This window comes from Scyliorhinus canicula, chromosome 10 (assembly GCF_902713615.1).
Source record: "Scyliorhinus canicula chromosome 10, sScyCan1.1, whole genome shotgun sequence".
NCBI lineage: Eukaryota > Metazoa > Chordata > Chondrichthyes > Carcharhiniformes > Scyliorhinidae > Scyliorhinus > Scyliorhinus canicula.
Genome location: NC_052155.1, coordinates 74,204,223 through 74,224,374, shown reverse-complemented (window position 1 = coordinate 74,224,374; position 20,152 = coordinate 74,204,223). Strand labels below are relative to the sequence as shown.

Sequence of the window (20,152 nt, the reverse complement as noted above, 5' to 3'; positions counted from 1 at the left end):
TGGGGCCTTCCAGTGCCGGGGGCCGCGGTGAGACGAGGTAACTGACCGTGTGGCCGTGGTGACCCCCCATGGGACTGGGGCGGTGTACAGGAACGAACCACCATTGCCGCAGCCTGCAAGGCAGCCATCTTGCTGCACCCCCCTCACTAATCACCCACCTTGGCCCATGGTTCTGCAGATTGACACCGGCCGTATTGATGCCTCCACCCCCCACACGCCTGAACCAACCCTCCACCCCACCACCCACACCCACCCTCTGCCATACCACATCCCAACCACTCAATCAGCCGCCCAACCAAGGGCAACGGCCATTGTAGCCCCTACGTGAGCACTGGGTGAGGGCCGCAGAGCATACCACTGGCAAAGGCAGTGCCAGCCGACAGTACCCCTAGCAGCAGGGCCGGATGCCATAGCCAGAGTTCCATTGTGCCAGGCACCGATAGGACCATGAGTGCAGGGAATGAGGTAGGACATGCGGGGCAGAGTCCACAGTGCCAACTGGGGCACCGTGTAGCCCGTTGGACCTGGTTGGGCACGGGGGTACACACCATGCTAACATTTCAGCCATTCACTCCCTGCCGACAATGGATATTGGAATTCAATCAGCAATGCTGGCCTTCCTGCGGGTCGCCACAGCCCTGGAGGATGCCCTGCAGTTTTACGAGCTGGAGCTGCCCGAGGAGAAGGAAGCTGCAGCAGCGAAGCGTGCCCCAGAGGAACAGGAGGCAGCCATCCAGGATGGAGAGCCGGCCGCAAAACAGGCCGAGGAGGAGGAGGTGGAAAGGAGACGCCGCATTAGGCCTCGTGTGTACCGGCAGCGCCTGGCATTCGAGGACCTGCCGGACTGGGCATTCCGTTGAAGACTTCGGATGAGCACGGAGACAGTGCAACATATCTGCCAGATCATAGCGCACTTGGCACTGTGGGGAATGGGGGACGACACCCGTTCCCAGTGGCTGTCAAGGTGATGGTCGCCCTGAACCTTTGCGCGATGGGCTGCTTCCAGGCGCCGTGGGTACCTGTCCAGAATCTCACAGAGCTTGGTGCACCGGTGCATCTGCACCATCACGGAGGGTCTGTATGCCCAGTCGACACAATACATCTATTTCAATGTGGACCGAGCCCACCAGGATGCCCAGGCAATGAGGTTCGCTGCCATGCCCTGGGTCCAAGGATTGATTGACAGGATGCATGTCCCCTACGAGCACCTGCAGATGACATGCTGCTCTACACAAATAGAAAGGGGTTCCACTCGATGAACATGCAGCTGATTTGTGACAATGCGCATCATTTACGCCTGCAGCTGATACCGGGCAGTGTGCGCGACACTGTCATCCCGGCACACTCAATGATTGCTGATATGATCGAGATGCATCCCCAGGTGGTGGCTGGCCCCTTGGCGACAGGGGTTATCCACTGCAGTTGTGGCCGATGACACCTATCTGGAGGCCATAGACCGATGCCGAGTCCCGCTACAACAAAGCCCATGCATCGACCAGGGATGTGATCTAGCGGTGCGACAGCTTCCTGAAAATGCAGTTCAGGTGCCTGAACCGCTCTGGAGGGGTCCTCCAGTATGATGCCGAGAGGGTTGTCGGCATCATGGCGGCCTGCTGCGTCCTCCACCACATTGCGCAGCAAAGGGACGATGTGCTGGAGGGGGAGGATGAACGCCAGGCCTCGTCCGACAAGGAGGATGCAGGGGAGGGTGAGGATGGATTGGAAATGGGGCCCAGGCAGGCACGGGATGCTGTACAACATGTGCACCAGAGTCAACGTGCACGGGATGCTCTGATCGGCTCCAGTTTCACCAACTGGGGTGGGGAGGGAACTGACCAGGGTCATGGACACCACCTCCTACCTCCCCCGGCTGCTGCTCAGATGTCCCGGGGGCGTGGTGCCACCCTGTTCTGCCCACCAGATGCGCCAGAGGCGGGGGGGGGGGGAGCCCGAGGCACTGTGGTGTTCCAGCACCTCCCTTTGGGAGTCACCGGCAAGGGCCCATCACCTCCTCTTCCCTCAAGCTACTCCATAGGACGGGGGTGCGAGTGTAGCTATCCCCTGAGGCTCCTCCGCCACCTGGCACTGCCAGTCCTGGAGGCCCACTCTTGTCTCGACCAGGGTCGGCATGCTCACAGCAATGGAGCATAGGGAGTGGACCATCACCAACTGGGACTGTGCCATATCACCCATTGACAGTGCCACCACCTTCTGGGTCTGTGTCACATCAGCCAGTGACTGCGCCATCTCCCTCTGAGACTGGGGCATCTCCCTCTGAGACTGGGGCACCTCCCTCTGAGACTGGGGCACCTCCCTCTGAGACTGGGGCACCTCCCTCTGAGATTGGGACACCTCCCTCTGAGACTGGGGCATCCCCCGCTGAGACTGGGGCACCTCCCTCTGAGACTGGGGCACCTCCCTCTGAGACTGGGGCACCTCCATCAGACTGGAGCACCTCCCTCTGAGATTGGGGCATCTCCCTCTGAGACTGGGGCACCTCCCTCTGAGACTGGGGCACCTCCATCAGACTGGAGCACCTCCCTCTGAGATTGGGGCATCTCCCTCTGAGACTGGGGCAACCCCCGCTGAGACTGGGGCATCTCCCTCTGAGACTGGGGCACCTCCCTCTGAGACTGGGGCACTTCCATCAGACTGGGGCAACTCCCTCTGAGATTGGGGCACCTCCCTCTGAGACTGGGACACCTCCCTCTGAGACTGGGGCATCCCCCGCTGAGACTGGGGCACCTCCCTCTGAGACTGGGGCACCTCCCTCTGAGACTGGGGCAACTCCCTCTGAGATTGGGGCACCTCCCTCTGAGACTGGGACACCTCCCTCTGAGACTGGGGCATCCCCCGCTGAGACTGGGGCATCTCCCTCTGAGACTGGGGCATCTCCCTCTGAGACTGATGCACCTCCCTCTGAGACTGGGGCATCTCCCTCTGAGACTGGGGCATCTCCCTCTGAGACTGGGGCATCTCCCTCTGAGACTGGGGCATCTCCCTCTGAGACTGGGGCATCCCCCTCTGAGACTGGGGCACCTCCCTCTGAGATTGGGGCACCTCCCTCTGAGACTGGGGCACCTCCCTCTGAGACTGGGGCATCTCCCTCTGAGACTGGGGCATCTCCCTCTGAGATTGGGGCACCTCCCTCTGAGACTGGGGCATCCCCCGCTGAGACTGGGGCACCTCCCTCTGAGACTGGGGCATCTCCCTCTGAGACTGGGGCATCTCCCTCTGAGACTGGGGCACCTCCCTCTGAGACTGGGGCACCTCCCTCTGAGACTGGGGCACCTCCCTCTGAGACTGGGGCACCTCCCTCTGAGACTGGGGCATCTCCCTCTGAGACTGGGGCATCTCCCTCTGAGACTGGGGCATCTCCCTCTGAGACTGGGGCATCTCCCTCTGAGACTGGGGCATCTCCCTCTGAGACTGGGGCATCTCCCTCTGAGATTGGGGCACCTCCCTCTGAGACTGGGGCACCTCCCTCTGAGACTGGGGCACCTCCCTCTGAGACTGGGACACCTCCTTCTGAGACTGGGGCACCTCCCTCTGAGACTGGGGCATCCCCCGCTGAGACTGGGGCACCTCCCTCTGAGACTGGGCCATCTCCCTCTGAGACTGGGGCACCTCCCTCTGAGACTGGGACACCTCCCTCTGAGACTGGGGCACCTCCCTCTGAGACTGGGGCATCCCCCGCTGAGACTGGGGCACCTCCCTCTGAGACTGGGCCATCTCCCTCTGAGACTGGGGCACCTCCCTCTGAGACTGGGGCACCTCCCTCTGAGACTGGGGCACCTCCCTCTGAGACTGGGGCATCCCCCGCTGAGACTGGGGCATCTCCCTCTGAGACTGGGGCACCTCCCTCTGAGACTGGGGCATCTCCCTCTGAGACTGGGGCACCTCCCTCTGAGATTGGGACACCTCCCTCTGAGACTGGGGCATCCCCCGCTGAGACTGGGGCACCTCCCTCTGAGACTGGGGCACCTCCCTCTGAGACTGGGGCACCTCCATCAGACTGGGGCACCTCCCTCTGAGATTGGGGCATCTCCCTCTGAGACTGGGGCACCTCCCTCTGAGACTGGGGCACCTCCATCAGACTGGAGCACCTCCCTCTGAGATTGGGGCATCTCCCTCTGAGACTGGGGCAACCCCCGCTGAGACTGGGGCATCTCCCTCTGAGACTGGGGCACCTCCCTCTGAGACTGGGGCACTTCCATCAGACTGGGGCAACTCCCTCTGAGATTGGGGCACCTCCCTCTGAGACTGGGACACCACCCTCTGAGACTGGGGCATCCCCCGCTGAGACTGGGGCACCTCCCTCTGAGACTGGGGCACCTCCCTCTGAGACTGGGGCAACTCCCTCTGAGATTGGGGCACCTCCCTCTGAGACTGGGACACCTCCCTCTGAGACTGGGGCATCCCCCGCTGAGACTGGGGCATCTCCCTCTGAGACTGGGGCATCTCCCTCTGAGACTGATGCACCTCCCTCTGAGACTGGGGCATCTCCCTCTGAGACTGGGGCATCTCCCTCTGAGACTGGGGCATCTCCCTCTGAGACTGGGGCATCTCCCTCTGAGACTGGGGCATCTCCCTCTGAGACTGGGGCATCTCCCTCTGAGACTGGGGCATCTCCCTCTGAGACTGGGGCATCTCCCTCTGAGACTGGGGCATCTCCCTCTGAGACTGGGGCATCCCCCTCTGAGACTGGGGCACCTCCCTCTGAGATTGGGGCACCTCCCTCTGAGACTGGGGCACCTCCCTCTGAGACTGGGGCATCTCCCTCTGAGACTGGGGCATCTCCCTCTGAGATTGGGGCACCTCCCTCTGAGACTGGGGCATCCCCCGCTGAGACTGGGGCACCTCCCTCTGAGACTGGGGCACCTCCATCAGACTGGAGCACCTCCCTCTGAGACTGGGGCACCTCCCTCTGAGACTGGGGCATCTCCCTCTGAGACTGGGGCATCTCCCTCTGAGACTGGGGCACCTCCCTCTGAGACTGGGGCACCTCCCTCTGAGACTGGGGCACCTCCCTCTGAGACTGGGGCACCTCCCTCTGAGACTGGGGCATCTCCCTCTGAGACTGGGGCATCTCCCTCTGAGACTGGGGCATCTCCCTCTGAGACTGGGGCATCTCCCTCTGAGACTGGGGCATCTCCCTCTGAGACTGGGGCATCTCCCTCTGAGATTGGGGCACCTCCCTCTGAGACTGGGGCACCTCCCTCTGAGACTGGGGCACCTCCCTCTGAGACTGGGACACCTCCTTCTGAGACTGGGGCACCTCCCTCTGAGACTGGGGCATCCCCCGCTGAGACTGGGGCACCTCCCTCTGAGACTGGGCCATCTCCCTCTGAGACTGGGGCACCTCCCTCTGAGACTGGGACACCTCCCTCTGAGACTGGGACACCTCCCTCTGAGACTGGGGCACCTCCATCAGACTGGAGCACCTCCCTCTGAGATTGGGGCATCTCCCTCTGAGACTGGGGCACCTCCCTCTGAGACTGGGGCATCTCCCTCTGAGACTGGGGCACCTCCCTCTGAGACTGGGGCAACCCCCGCTGAGACTGGGGCATCTCCCTCTGAGACTGGGGCACCTCCCTCTGAGACTGGGGCACTTCCATCAGACTGGGGCAACTCCCTCTGAGATTGGGGCACCTCCCTCTGAGACTGGGACACCTCCCTCTGAGACTGGGGCATCCCCCGCTGAGACTGGGGCACCTCCCTCTGAGACTGGGGCACCTCCCTCTGAGACTGGGGCAACTCCCTCTGAGATTGGGGCACCTCCCTCTGAGACTGGGACACCTCCCTCTGAGACTGGGGCATCCCCCGCTGAGACTGGGGCATCTCCCTCTGAGACTGGGGCATCTCCCTCTGAGACTGATGCACCTCCCTCTGAGACTGGGGCATCTCCCTCTGAGACTGGGGCATCTCCCTCTGAGACTGGGGCATCTCCCTCTGAGACTGGGGCATCTCCCTCTGAGACTGGGGCATCCCCCTCTGAGACTGGGGCACCTCCCTCTGAGATTGGGGCACCTCCCTCTGAGACTGGGGCACCTCCCTCTGAGACTGGGGCATCTCCCTCTGAGATTGGGGCACCTCCCTCTGAGACTGGGGCATCCCCCGCTGAGACTGGGGCACCTCCCTCTGAGACTGGGGCACCTCCATCAGACTGGAGCACCTCCCTCTGAGACTGGGGCACCTCCCTCTGAGACTGGGGCATCTCCCTCTGAGACTGGGGCATCTCCCTCTGAGACTGGGGCACCTCCCTCTGAGACTGGGGCACCTCCCTCTGAGACTGGGGCACCTCCCTCTGAGACTGGGGCACCTCCCTCTGAGACTGGGGCATCTCCCTCTGAGACTGGGGCATCTCCCTCTGAGACTGGGGCATCTCCCTCTGAGACTGGGGCATCTCCCTCTGAGACTGGGGCATCTCCCTCTGAGACTGGGGCATCTCCCTCTGAGATTGGGGCACCTCCCTCTGAGACTGGGGCACCTCCCTCTGAGACTGGGGCACCTCCCTCTGAGACTGGGACACCTCCTTCTGAGACTGGGGCACCTCCCTCTGAGACTGGGGCATCCCCCGCTGAGACTGGGGCACCTCCCTCTGAGACTGGGCCATCTCCCTCTGAGACTGGGGCACCTCCCTCTGAGACTGGGACACCTCCCTCTGAGACTGGGGCACCTCCCTCTGAGACTGGGGCATCCCCCGCTGAGACTGGGGCACCTCCCTCTGAGACTGGGGCACCTCCCTCTGAGACTGGGGCACCTCCATCAGACTGGAGCACCTCCCTCTGAGATTGGGGCATCTCCCTCTGAGACTGGGGCACCTCCCTCTGAGACTGGGGCACCTCCATCAGACTGGAGCACCTCCCTCTGAGATTGGGGCATCTCCCTCTGAGACTGGGGCAACCCCCGCTGAGACTGGGGCATCTCCCTCTGAGACTGGGGCACCTCCCTCTGAGACTGGGGCACTTCCATCAGACTGGGGCAACTCCCTCTGAGATTGGGGCACCTCCCTCTGAGACTGGGACACCACCCTCTGAGACTGGGGCATCCCCCGCTGAGACTGGGGCACCTCCCTCTGAGACTGGGGCACCTCCCTCTGAGACTGGGGCAACTCCCTCTGAGATTGGGGCACCTCCCTCTGAGACTGGGACACCTCCCTCTGAGACTGGGGCATCCCCCGCTGAGACTGGGGCATCTCCCTCTGAGACTGGGGCATCTCCCTCTGAGACTGATGCACCTCCCTCTGAGACTGGGGCATCTCCCTCTGAGACTGGGGCATCTCCCTCTGAGACTGGGGCATCTCCCTCTGAGACTGGGGCATCTCCCTCTGAGACTGGGGCATCCCCCTCTGAGACTGGGGCACCTCCCTCTGAGATTGGGGCACCTCCCTCTGAGACTGGGGCACCTCCCTCTGAGACTGGGGCATCTCCCTCTGAGACTGGGGCATCTCCCTCTGAGATTGGGGCACCTCCCTCTGAGACTGGGGCATCCCCCGCTGAGACTGGGGCACCTCCCTCTGAGACTGGGGCACCTCCATCAGACTGGAGCACCTCCCTCTGAGACTGGGGCACCTCCCTCTGAGACTGGGGCATCTCCCTCTGAGACTGGGGCATCTCCCTCTGAGACTGGGGCACCTCCCTCTGAGACTGGGGCACCTCCCTCTGAGACTGGGGCACCTCCCTCTGAGACTGGGGCACCTCCCTCTGAGACTGGGGCATCTCCCTCTGAGACTGGGGCATCTCCCTCTGAGACTGGGGCATCTCCCTCTGAGACTGGGGCATCTCCCTCTGAGACTGGGGCATCTCCCTCTGAGACTGGGGCACCTCCCTCTGAGACTGGGGCACCTCCCTCTGAGACTGGGGCATCTCCCTCTGAGACTGGGGCATCTCCCTCTGAGATTGGGGCACCTCCCTCTGAGACTGGGGCACCTCCCTCTGAGACTGGGGCACCTCCCTCTGAGACTGGGACACCTCCTTCTGAGACTGGGGCACCTCCCTCTGAGACTGGGGCATCCCCCGCTGAGACTGGGGCACCTCCCTCTGAGACTGGGCCATCTCCCTCTGAGACTGGGGCACCTCCCTCTGAGACTGGGACACCTCCCTCTGAGACTGGGGCACCTCCCTCTGAGACTGGGGCACCTCCCTCTGAGACTGGGGCACCTCCCTCTGAGACTGGGACACCTCCCTCTGAGACTGGGGCACCTCCCTCTGAGACTGGGGCACCTCCCTCTGAGACTGGGGCACCTCCCTCTGAGACTGGGGCATCTCCCTCTGAGACTGGGGCATCTCCCTCTGAGACTGGGGCATCTCCCTCTGAGACTGGGGCATCTCCCTCTGAGACTGGGGCATCTCCCTCTGAGACTGGGGCACCTCCCTCTGAGACTGGGGCACCTCCCTCTGAGACTGGGGCATCTCCCTCTGAGACTGGGGCATCTCCCTCTGAGATTGGGGCACCTCCCTCTGAGACTGGGGCACCTCCCTCTGAGACTGGGGCATCCCCCGCTGAGACTGGGGCACCTCCCTCTGAGACTGGGGCATCTCCCTCTGAGACTGGGGCATCTCCCTCTGAGACTGGGGCATCTCCCTCTGAGACTGGGGCACCTCCCTCTGAGACTGGGGCATCTCCCTCTGAGACTGGGGCACCTCCCTCTGAGACTGGGGCACCTCCCTCTGAGACTGGGGCACCTCCCTCTTTTTCTGCACCATGTCGGCCCGCGCCAGAGTAGTGCCGGCGACCGTCCCAACCAAGACCTGCTGTGACTGGGCCACACTCAGGAGCACCACTGCAATTTCCAGGTGGATCTGTCCTGGACCTCGGCCAGCGACTGCACAGAATGCCCCAGGCCTTGAACATGCTGGTCCATTACCAAAACCATCGCCTCCAATGCCTCCACCATAGACGCCACCCGTGCGATGTTGGCTTGGGTGGCAGTCATGGTTGGCACCACCTCTTGCGTCTGCAAGCAGTTGGATTCCTCCAACCGTTCCGCATCCTCCGAAGTTCCTGCCTCCACCTGATGTACCGGATTAGCTATGTGGTGTGCATTGGAGGGTGTCCCATGCATCTCTTCACTAAAGTGCCCAACTGAGGTGAGTGTCTCTGGGATGGTGGAGGGTGTTGGAGAAAGCTGTGACGGGAAATCTGTGTCATCCCCGGACTCGAGCTCCAGGGTGTCTTGGGTCTCTTGTCGAGGGCTGCCATCCATGCTGCTCTCCTCATAGCTTTTTAGCACAAGTGGCCGAGGGTGGGGGGGGGGGGGGGGGGGGGGGGGCTGTGGCATTGGCTCGGGGTGGGGGGGATTGCCGGCTGTCAAATTGATTGGGGGCAGGGGACAGCCGATGGACCCGCCCCATCACAGCAGGTCCTGCAAGACGAGATGCATGATTAGACCGTGGGCCAGGGCCGAGTGGTGGTGGTAGGGTTGAGGGTGGGGGTAAGGGTAGGTGTAAGGGTAAGGGTTGTGTAGCGATATGCATTAACAAGTGTATGTGTAAATATCTATAGCCTCCGACTACTATGTGTCAGGCAAGTAGTAGCACGTGACAATGTAGCCGGGGGGGGGGGGGGGGGGGGGGGGGGGGTGTTTGTCGTGTTTGTATTAGTTCCAGTTTTATAGCATTAGTTTCCGACCAACAGTTTATTATACTATAAGAAAATTAACTAGTCTTGAGTTTGTGGTGCGGAGGGGGGGGGTTGGGAAACACGACGACAGTGTTAGACAGTCCGACGATGTATGCAACTCAGGGAGTAGGTAGCTGGTGGCCTCAGCGGCCAGGGCACCCGGACATGGCAGCCGGTACGGTGTCGGCATGTGGTGCAGGTTCGCTCACCCTCTCGGTGGTGGGGGGTGGTCAGGTTACTGGTGTGGATGGGGTTAGTGCTAGGAGCGTTCACGCCCTGCCAGTCCTGAGAAGATTGTGCCGTTTCTTCCGGCACTGCAGGCCGATCCGGACGTTATTACTGGTGACACTGACCGGCTCTGCAGCCTGCGCCCAGTGGTGGCTGGCAGCCTCCTTCCAGAGCTGGGGTACAGGGCGGCCTGCCTCTCCTCCACCGTGTCCAGGAGGGTTTCCAGCTCAGTATCCGTGAAACAGGCTGCCGCTCTCCTCGCAGCCGTCTTGTTGGCTATGGTGGTGTTGTGGGGATTGAAGTGTGTATATGCAGCTACAGCTTGTCAGCCTCCAGAGTGCCAATCACAGACCCGGCAAATCCCGCACCATTTCTCATTGGGATCAATTGTGTTGCATGTGGCGCCAGTGCTAGCCTCTCAATGGTTGCTGATTCGGTCCAGGTGACGTTTCAGTTTTGCTGTCATGGAAGTCCACAAATCCTGCCCTGGCGTCGACACTTAGTCTCAGGAACTGTGTTCCCAGTTTGGAACTCCATACCTGGGATTGAACTGTGTTTCCAGTTGGGAATTCCATGCTTGGGAATGCACATCAGGTATTCGTGTGTATGATCCTCACAATGCTTTAAAGATAATTTCACAGAGTTCATTTGATGGGGAACATAGAATCATAGAATTTACAGTGCAGAAGGAGACCATTCAGCCCTTTGAGTGTGCATTGGCCCTTGGAAAGTACACACCTCTACCTTATCCCTGTAACCCTGTAACCCAGTAACCCCACCCATCTAACCTTTTTGGACACTAAGGGGCAATTTATCATGGCCAATCTACCTCACCTGCACATCTTTGGACTGTGGGAGGAAACCGGAGCACCCGGAGGAAACGCACGCAAACACGGGGAGAAAGTGCAGGGGCGAAATTCTCCGACCCCCCGTAGGGTCGGGGAATCACCTGGGGCCTTCGTAAATCCCACCCCCACCGTGGCCGGAATTCTCCGCCACCCGGGAATCGGCAGGGGCGGGAATCACGCCGCTCCGGTCGGCGGAACCCCTGCGGCGATTCTCCGGCCCACGAAGGGCCGAAGTCCCACCGCTGACAGGCCTTTCCCGCCGGCGGGAATTGCAGCGCCTCTGGTGCCGGCGGGAGCAGGCGACGGGAGCGGGCCCTGGGGGGGGCGCGGGACGATCGGACCCCGGGGTGTGCCCCCACGGTGGCCTGGCCCACGATCGGGGCCCACCAATCGGCGGGCGGGCCAATGCCGTGGGGGCACTCTTTTTCTTCCACCGCCGCCACGGCCTCCACCATGGCAGAGGCGGAAGAGACCCCCCTACCGCGCATGCGCCGGGATGACGTCAGCGGCCGCTGACACTCCGGCGCATGCGCGGCCTCACGCCAGCTGGCGAAGGCCTTTCGGACAGCCGTGCGCGCAGGCTGGCGGGGTGGAAAGGCCATTCGCGGCGGTGGGCGGGGAGCCAACCCCTCTGGCGCGGGCTTAGCCCCTAAAGGTGCGAAGAATTCCACCTGATTGGCGCCACTCTGGTACGTCGGGCCCCCGCCCCGCCGGGTAGGGGAGAATACTACCCCAGACTCCACACAGACAGTGACCCATGCCGGGAATCGAGTCAGGGATCCTGGAGCTGTGAAGGAACTGTGCCAACCACTGTGCTATCGTGCCGCCCATTAACTATCTACACCTCGAGTAGACATTTGTTAAATTACTCCTCTATTTTGGAAGTTTGTTTCTTTACCTTTGAGATGGTAGGAGTTTGGCTCGGAGATGCAGTGGGTGAGGTAGAATAGAACTTCTGATAGGGCCACAGGAAGTGCAACCTTGAAGGCTGAATGGTCTTTCCTGGCTGAATGCTTTCTGATCTTAGATGCACCATTATTATTCCTTATGATGTGTTCTGATTTAAAATATATTTTTCCTTTGAATCCAATTTTGTACGATTTCTGCCTCAGTTTATAACGTAGAATTTCCTTGGTTTTTGGATTGATGCGATGTTATAATTCAACACTTTTCCCCAAGGGTAGAAAATGATAGTATTGGCCTTCCACTTCTTACCCCAATGGACCTGCTGAGATTCAGTCCCACGGTTTGGAAGAAACAATAGCCTGAGTTGTAGACTTCACAACTGGGTTCTGTGCTGGTGTTGTTTTTGGACAGTTTTTTTTAGACAGAGTTAGTATTGTACTGGATTTTATTCTGGATGTGAACTGCTTCCTTCGGCTAAAGTGTTCCCTCTAGTGGCTAGGCTAAGAATTACTGAAATTTGCTCAAATGTCTTGAGAAGTACATTAATGTGTGTTTAGTGAGTCTGAGAAAATGATGAGGTTGCTATTTGATGTTTGGTTGGAGAACTAGCACAGGGGTCCTCTAATCTAGTGGTTCTCTGGTGTGGGGACCAGTGGAGGTCTGTAATCCATGGACTGGCCCAAAATGTAAGGTCACTGACAGACAATGCCATGAGCGAGGCCATATGAACAAAATGGTCAAAACCCTCAACCCGACATTCATGTAACATCTCACAACCAAACCAATTCTTGTGTGTGCAATACTGGCTAGACTAACACTTGGAGTGCGTCTTATCAGGAACGTTTGGACAGGCGCAACTTGTATCCACTGGGGTTTATAAGGAGGAAGTGGGGACTTGACTGAAACATGTAAGAACCTGAGCAATCTTGACAGGGTGTATGTGCAGAGAATGTTTCTTCATGTGGGAGAATCTGTTTAAAAATAAGGGTTCACCCGTTTAAAATGGAGGTGAAGCAATTTTATTCCTCTCAGGGGGTCGCAAGTCTACAACACTCTTCCTGAAAATGTGGTGGATGCAGTCTTTAGAATTTTTCAGGCTGAGGTGGATAGATTCTTGGCATGCAAGGGGGTGAGAGGCTATTGGAGTAGGCCAGATGCAGATCTGAGGTTACTATCAGATCAGCCATGAGTAAGTGGCAGAGTAGGCTCGAGGGGCTGAATGGCCTATTCCTGCTTATATGTTCATCAGCATGAGCAATAACAATGTTGGCTCTGAAGAAGCCATTTTGCGCGAAGCGTTAACTCTGTTTCTCTCTCCTCAGATGCTGCCAGGTCTGCTGCATTTTTCCAGCATTTACTGTTCTTATTTCATATTTCCAGCCGATGCAGTATTTTGTTTTTATAGTAGCAGTGGAGTTTTATATGGGAGATTTATGTTATTGTTGATTTTTGATTATTATAGATGTAAAATTAGTTTCTCAGAAGAGGATTATTGTATCCTTTTTATGACGCATATTAGAATGATTCAAATGAACATGTTCTCTTGTAGTATTAATGTTCACAATGTGAAAATGTCTATAATTTTGTTTTTGGCATGAATTATTAATTAATTATAATATTTAATTGGGAGCAGACCCACGTAGAGTGCCCCTTTGGAGGGTTGATGCAGACTCGATGGGCCAAATAGCCTCCTTCTGCACTGTAGGGATTCTTTGGATACTATGGTCCCTGGACAAGAAAGTTGGAGAACCACTACCCTAAACAACTTTAATATGCAGATTTGCTTTCAATAAGGCGCAAGCTGTTTATCTTACAAAAAAAAACAGATTGGGGAGGGGGCAGTGAGGAGGTGGGCTACGGAGGGGGGCAAATGTGAATGTATTTGAATCATTTGAATGTGCAACCCTACATTTGCTTGCCCATAAAAAATTCTGGCCTGGTATGTGTTGAAAATGAAAATTTATTCCATTAATATTCTCAATCTTGCCCCTCACCTGACGTGTGGTGACCCTCAGTTAAATCACCACCAGTCAGCTCTCGAAGGGGAGAGCAGCCTATGGTCCTCTGGGGTGTTGGCGATATTTACATATAGATTTAGAAGCTGGACTGAAACGAACTGAAAAACAATAAATACCAATGAAAATATCCAAGTAATAATTTTAGAATGGAAATATCCAGGTAAGGAGGTGGTGACAACATTTAATTTAAAAGAGACTGTTTACATTTGTCTGAAGGAAACTAAATTCCACATTGCTTGAAGCCATTATAAATGAGATTTTAAAAAGTGTGGGCTTTCTAATGACTCATTAAGTAACAATGATGGCGTGACCCCTTTAAGGGGTCAGGCTCAATGGACCATGTGACCAACTCAGGGCCAATCGTGTGGGAGAACACAAACCCCAGCCAATTGGGGGTTTGCGCAGGCTGGGATCCTGGAACCGAAGTGATTAGGCCTGTTATATTGTGTTCTGTGCCTGGTACTTATCTACCATTGTTCTTCATCAATAAATCCCAAGTTAACTACTGGAAGCCTCCAGTGTATGTCTTGAGCCACCACAGTAGCCAATGCATTTTAAGATTTTGCTGACTCAGGCTTCGATAATTACCAGCTGATTTACAAGTCACCATTGTGTTATGAACAAATACTATGTGCTTTTACGTTTAAAAAAAAAGTCAGTGCAAAGTTTTACACTGATGTTGTTGTTGTAAGGTCAATTCTACACTTCCAAATTGAGTGCGCAGAACCAGAATATAATGGGAAATTGTGGGTGCATGTTTCATGAAAGTTTAAGCCTCTTTGGGTGGGGAGGAGGGGGGGAGGATGTAATATGAAATCTTCCTTCTTCTCATGCTACGATCCATAGAAATACAGGCACCATATTTCAGAGGGCAGAAAATGGACCTAGCCACTGACTCTGGATTGTATGTTGGGGGCCAATGCCAAAGGTTCCCAGTGGACCAAATTTCAGATTTCGCAGGCTTGTGAATTACCTGGACCCTTCTATCAAAGTTATACATCTGTTTCACTGTTATTTCACAAAAACAAAGAACAATCATGTAAACACAACATTTAAATAATTATTTTCTACCCTAGGGCATTTCATGGAAATTGGAGTCCCTGGAACTTCAGGTAAGTCTTGGTCATGGATAATTAATTATACAACTTGTGGACCTTAAGGTCAGAGACTCAACTGAAAACATTTTAACCTTTTATTTATTTTTTTATTCATGGGCTCTAGGCTTTGTTAGCTGGCCAGCATTTATTGGCCATCCTTAATTGCCTTGAACTGAATAGCCTGTTAGGTCATTTTAAAGAGTTAACCATATTGCTGTGGGTCTGGTGTCTCGTAGGCCAGACCAGGTAAGGACGGCAGATTTCCTTCCCTGAAGGACATTAGTGAGCCAGATGGATTTTTCCAACAATTGACAATGGGTTCATGATCACCATTAGATTTTTATTGAATTCAAATTTCACCATCTGCTGTCGTGGGATTCGAACCTGTATTATCAGTCCAGTGACAATATCACTGCGCCACTGCCTCCCCATATATTGGTGATGGGTTGTTTCCCCAACTGTCTCTGTGATTATACTGTTATTTGTAAATGAGGGTTGCAGTTAATGTGCTTCTATATCGGTGTATCCTTTGTTTGGATCATGAGAGAGGAATGAGTCTGACTGGCTATAAATCATAACATTTATCTCTGGTCACTGGAAGTTTTTCAATGGTGGTAGAAAGTTTGTACAGACCAGTAAAATATGGGTAAAATATTGTTCCCAGTGATTAGGAAAGCTGTACTGTTGGCCATCTACAATGTCACAGCCTCCAACCATGCCTGGGACTTTTGCTTTTACAGGAGGCTTTCGACCTCTGAAGGGAGTAGCATCTGTCTCATTTACCTTCCATAACTTCTGAATGTAGCATCTCTGCTGACCTGAGCTGTGGGTCTTCCTACATCTCCCTCTGTTTGGATTTGTATTGCCTGCCTGTACTTTATCTTTTGCGCTGATTTTTGCCTTTAGACCTTTTCTATTCTTTCTCTCACCCTCCCTTGAAAGCATTGATTTACACTGGAGAACTATTGCATGCCGATCAGAAGCAATTTGCTAATGTCTCCCATTCGACAGTGAGGGTCGAATGGGCTAACCTGTTTAGGGCAGACATCTCTGTTCAACCTGATTCCATTTTTCATTGATGTCCACATATGCACTTACCAACAAAAATCACTGAATAATCTAAAGCAGGAACTCTGCTGTAACCTCCCTACCCCCTCCAACACCCCTAAGCACATGCACCGAGGGCTGTCATTCAATGTCATAGCTATATGCCTTAGTGAACACAGCTCTGTGCTTAAAGATGTGCAAGGTTATAGAACTGCATTTACAGACCCTGAATGGTCCCATTTTGTTTGCAAGGTATTACTGTCACTTCTACGTTCTAATTGTTTCTTATCTCCTACATAGAATGAGATATTTGACATGCAATGATAATTTGGTATATCAGGCCAGACATTAAATTGATGCAGTATTTTTCTGGGTTTGATAGAGCAATTTTTACAATACTAATAACTGGTGTTCTGCCTTGTAGAATTCTGTTATTTAACTTGTGCAATATTTATTATTGATTATATTCCCAGTATTTCTCTTCTGTTCCCGTGTGATGCTGTCTTACAAAGTCATTCCTCTGTTCTTTTTCAGAAAGCAAAGTTGCTCAAAAGCAGGTTTCCTTTTCAGTGGGTCTAACCAAAAAACCTTTCAGCGGCAATGCAGGGATAATCCGTTTCAACAAAGTTTTAGTTAATGACGGACACCATTACAATACAAATACAGGTAACAGGTGTTTTAGAGATTTGTTTCTTTGTGTTTGTGTTCTCGTACTAAGGGCTGAGATTGGCAACTTCATGCTTTGCACATCGATTATTTTTAGAGAGCTCGCATGGATCAGATGTTTTCCATGATTCAATGACATTGTCCAAAAGTCATAACCTCAGCAAAATGCCCTACTTTTTGCTTTCCACATACTACTGAACTCTGCCAACAGGCAAATCTAGCTAGAATTCATTTCACTTGTTCATCTGAATGGTTTGAAGACTTCTCTGATACTTTCTTTGAAGTTTGCTTTGTCTCATGTCTGATGCTAAGAATCCAGTATATCAACACCTGTAAAGGTTTAATACAATGGAGGAAAAAACTCTTGGAGAAATTTCATACAGGGTCCAGCAACATACTGGACTCTTGAAATTAATCTTCGAACTACATGGATTTTAAGCAATGACCTACTAAAACACAGGTGCCCTGATTATGGCAAGTGATGCGGTTGCCCAGATACACTCAAATGTCAGTATTTTCACTCCCTGTGTTTTTTAAAGACAAAATCAGAGCACTTGGGCAGTGAATTTTACTTCATATGGTCAATGTAGAAATTCACCATGTTTATCACTTACCGTAACACCACAGCAAATCACAGCCCCTGGTGATGAGGCTTAGAGGTAGACATTGAGCCTTCTCGTGTCTTTTGTATGGTCATACATAAATAATGATAGCAACTAGGGAACTAGAAGAAAACTGCCTGGGAGAAGGGAGCCAATAATAATTGTTACAATGCACGAATAAATGTAAAGAAAAAATACAAAATCAGTTTTCAATTGAACTAACAAAAGCACAATATATAATTTCAGGCTGTAGATGGAGGATACATTGGGATAGATATTAACTTAGTGAGATAGTGTAAAATAGTTACAAAAGCAGAAATAGGCTTCCAACTTGTTTTCCCCTGTTTTCTAGTATGATAAAACCAAAGCAATATACTGTGTCTGCTGGCAAGACGCAGCAAAACAGGCAGATTCTGTGTAGTTAATGCGGTGGATTCTCCGTTTGAGAGTGTTAACGGTGGGACTGAATCGCAAGAGTTCTGCGTTGATGAAAGCGGTGCTGGCCCCAGAGCGATTCGGGACATCCTAACAGGCTAGAGCTGGTGCCATGTGGAACTAGTGCAATTCCAATGAACGCTGGTCTGTGATTCGCCAGGGTCGGTACCGGCACTGGAGAGCCTGACAAGCACGCCACTCCCCACACACCCCCATTCCAGCCACAAAAATGGCCTTGATTGCACTGGAGCATGCACACTCTGTTGATGGTTGTCTAGGGCCAGAGGATACCTAGGGGGTGGCCTGGGGAGGCACCCATACGTTCCATAGCGTAAAGTTCACAGTGGGCAGTCAGCCTCTTCTTGTCCATCCTGACCAAAGTGCCCACCTCCTAGCCACCCGCTGCTACTCCCCCTGGCACCAGAGCATGGCATTCTATCGGGCACCTGACACCAGCCTTGATTTTCGGCTGTCGCGCAATTCTCTGCCTGATTGCATTTTCCGATTCTGGCATCATTGGGCGGAGAATCCCGCCCAGTGTTTCGGATCTTGAACCTTTCATCACACTGGAAATTAGAAGTATATGGTTGAATTCTCCGCCTTCGGGATTCTCCATTTTGCTGGCAGACTGGGGTTTCCCCGACGGCGAGGGGCTGCCCCATGATGGGAAACCCCATTGCCCAGCCAGCGAGACAGAGAGTCCCGACGGCGTGCCACACCAGGTGCGGCGGGATGGAGAAACCCACCTAGTGTAGTTTTCAAGAGAGTAGTGAAAGGAGGGAATTTACAGAAGAGAACGAAAGAGAATGTTGGTGTTTCTTGTGTTTTATGGTTTTATTTTAGATTTCTGGCAGATACAGTACATTGCCTTTGTCTTACAGCACTAGAAAACAGGGGAAAACAAGTTGGCAGTCTATTTTAATCTCCTCATTATTATTTCCTTGAAGCCAATGAAGAAACAGGGAGAGATGTGAAACTACTGATTCACCATCACGTATTTTACACTGTCACATAAAGTCAAGATTTAACTCATTGATTGGGAACAACAATCACTTCAGTTTGAGCAGTGATGCAGTATTTTAAAAGATCATAGATTCAGAAGAATAGGAACCAGTTTCTGATCATGGATGGTCTTCTTTAATTACCTTCCTTGGTTGGCTTTTTTTCAGGTATATTTACAGCTCCTTTCGAGGGACAGTATCTCATCACTGCGGTCCTTGCTCCTCAGAGGAATGAGCATATCGAAGCTATACTTTCAGTCTCTAATCAAAGTGTCATGCAGATGGACACTTCTGGCTATCGAATAGAACTGCTGGAATCTCAAAGACCCTTTTTGGGAAGACAAACTTGTGGAGGTGTCGGAATCTTCAATCTGATCCTGAACTTGAAATCTGAAGATGAAGTGAGCGTCATAGTGATTGATGGTAAACTGGTCGACACAGAGGAGATGTACTCAACTTTCAGTGGGACTCTTCTGTATGAGACATCCTCCCAGAGCTAGCCCATTAGAAGAATGTTAGGCAACCAGGGATATTAAAATGCACCGATCTTCAGGGAGTTGAGATGTGAAGAGGATGTAGATTTTCCTGAATTTCTGGACTCATTGTCAAAGAGGATAATTCTATTTTATAAAGTACCAATTCAACCTTGCTAAACACAGATTACACCAAGCTAAAATTATGGATAAGCCTCAATGTGCTTTATGATATTACTAGTTTGGGTCTAAATATATTGTTCTTTTAAAGAGATCTATTTCAGAGGAGGAATGATGTTAATCTTTTTACTTGGCTATTGCCACAAAGTTCTATTTAATTCCTATCACTGGATTTATAATTAACCAAAAAGAAAGGCTTGCTTTTATTTTTTAAATATTGCTTTGCCACTTATTTTGTTGGCAACTTTTACCAATAAATAGTCGGTATAATAGGGGCTATTCGGTCTTTTACAGGTAATGCCAATAGATGAATGAAGAAAGATTAAAGTGTAATACCTATAAAGTTACGGCAATCTACCATCATGATGATAAACAGAAGTGGCAGAGTTTGATTTTTAAATTTCTTTTATTAATCTAGATGGTCTTTTCAGTCATATGATACATGAATGTCCGGTCTTAATTTAGCTGATTGGGATAATTTTCATATTTGTCACTGTATCTGACACTCAAAATGGACGTCCATTTAAATCTCCAGTGAGAAATATATAATTATTTAAATATTAACCAGATTGCAGTGTACATTTTAGAAACATCTGCTGCCCTTGAATTATATTTAATTTGTGATGATTGCTGTGCTGTTTTTTCTATCAAACTAGTGTACCAGTAGCAGCTTTCCTGGCACTAAGTAGATCAGAAAGGCATCAAACAAATAAAACTGCATCATAGTTCTAAAGGTAGGGGAAGTAATAACTTGTTAAATCCTTCAGTCCACCTTTCCTTCTTTCGCCAGTTTCATGAGTTTGCATTTAACATTTTAAATAGCATAAGTGTAATGGTGTAAGTGGCCACCGTAGTCTTTTCAACTTGCAAAAAGTCAGTCAAACTGGGACTATTTCCTTTTGTGCACCATATGAAATAATATCAAAACCACACGATCATGAATATTACTTATAATTCTGAGATACACAGCACAGGTGAAATCTTCCCGCATGCTTTCTTACAACCATCATGCTGTTTGGGGCACAGT

At 52.9% G+C, this 20,152-nt stretch overlaps 1 protein-coding gene across 1 annotated transcript in view; it reads left to right on the top strand.

Annotated features, from left to right (window-relative positions):
• LOC119972461 (EMILIN-2-like) overlaps positions 1 to 19,315 on the top strand; it is a 108,098-nt gene extending 88,783 nt beyond the window's left edge. The window contains 3 exon segments of the mRNA XM_038809193.1: positions 14,701 to 14,736; positions 16,303 to 16,434; positions 18,641 to 19,315. Coding sequence (XP_038665121.1) covers positions 14,701 to 14,736; positions 16,303 to 16,434; positions 18,641 to 18,972 — 500 coding nt within the window. The 3' untranslated portion in view covers positions 18,973 to 19,315.
• The last annotated feature ends 837 nt before the right edge of the window (positions 19,316 to 20,152 follow it).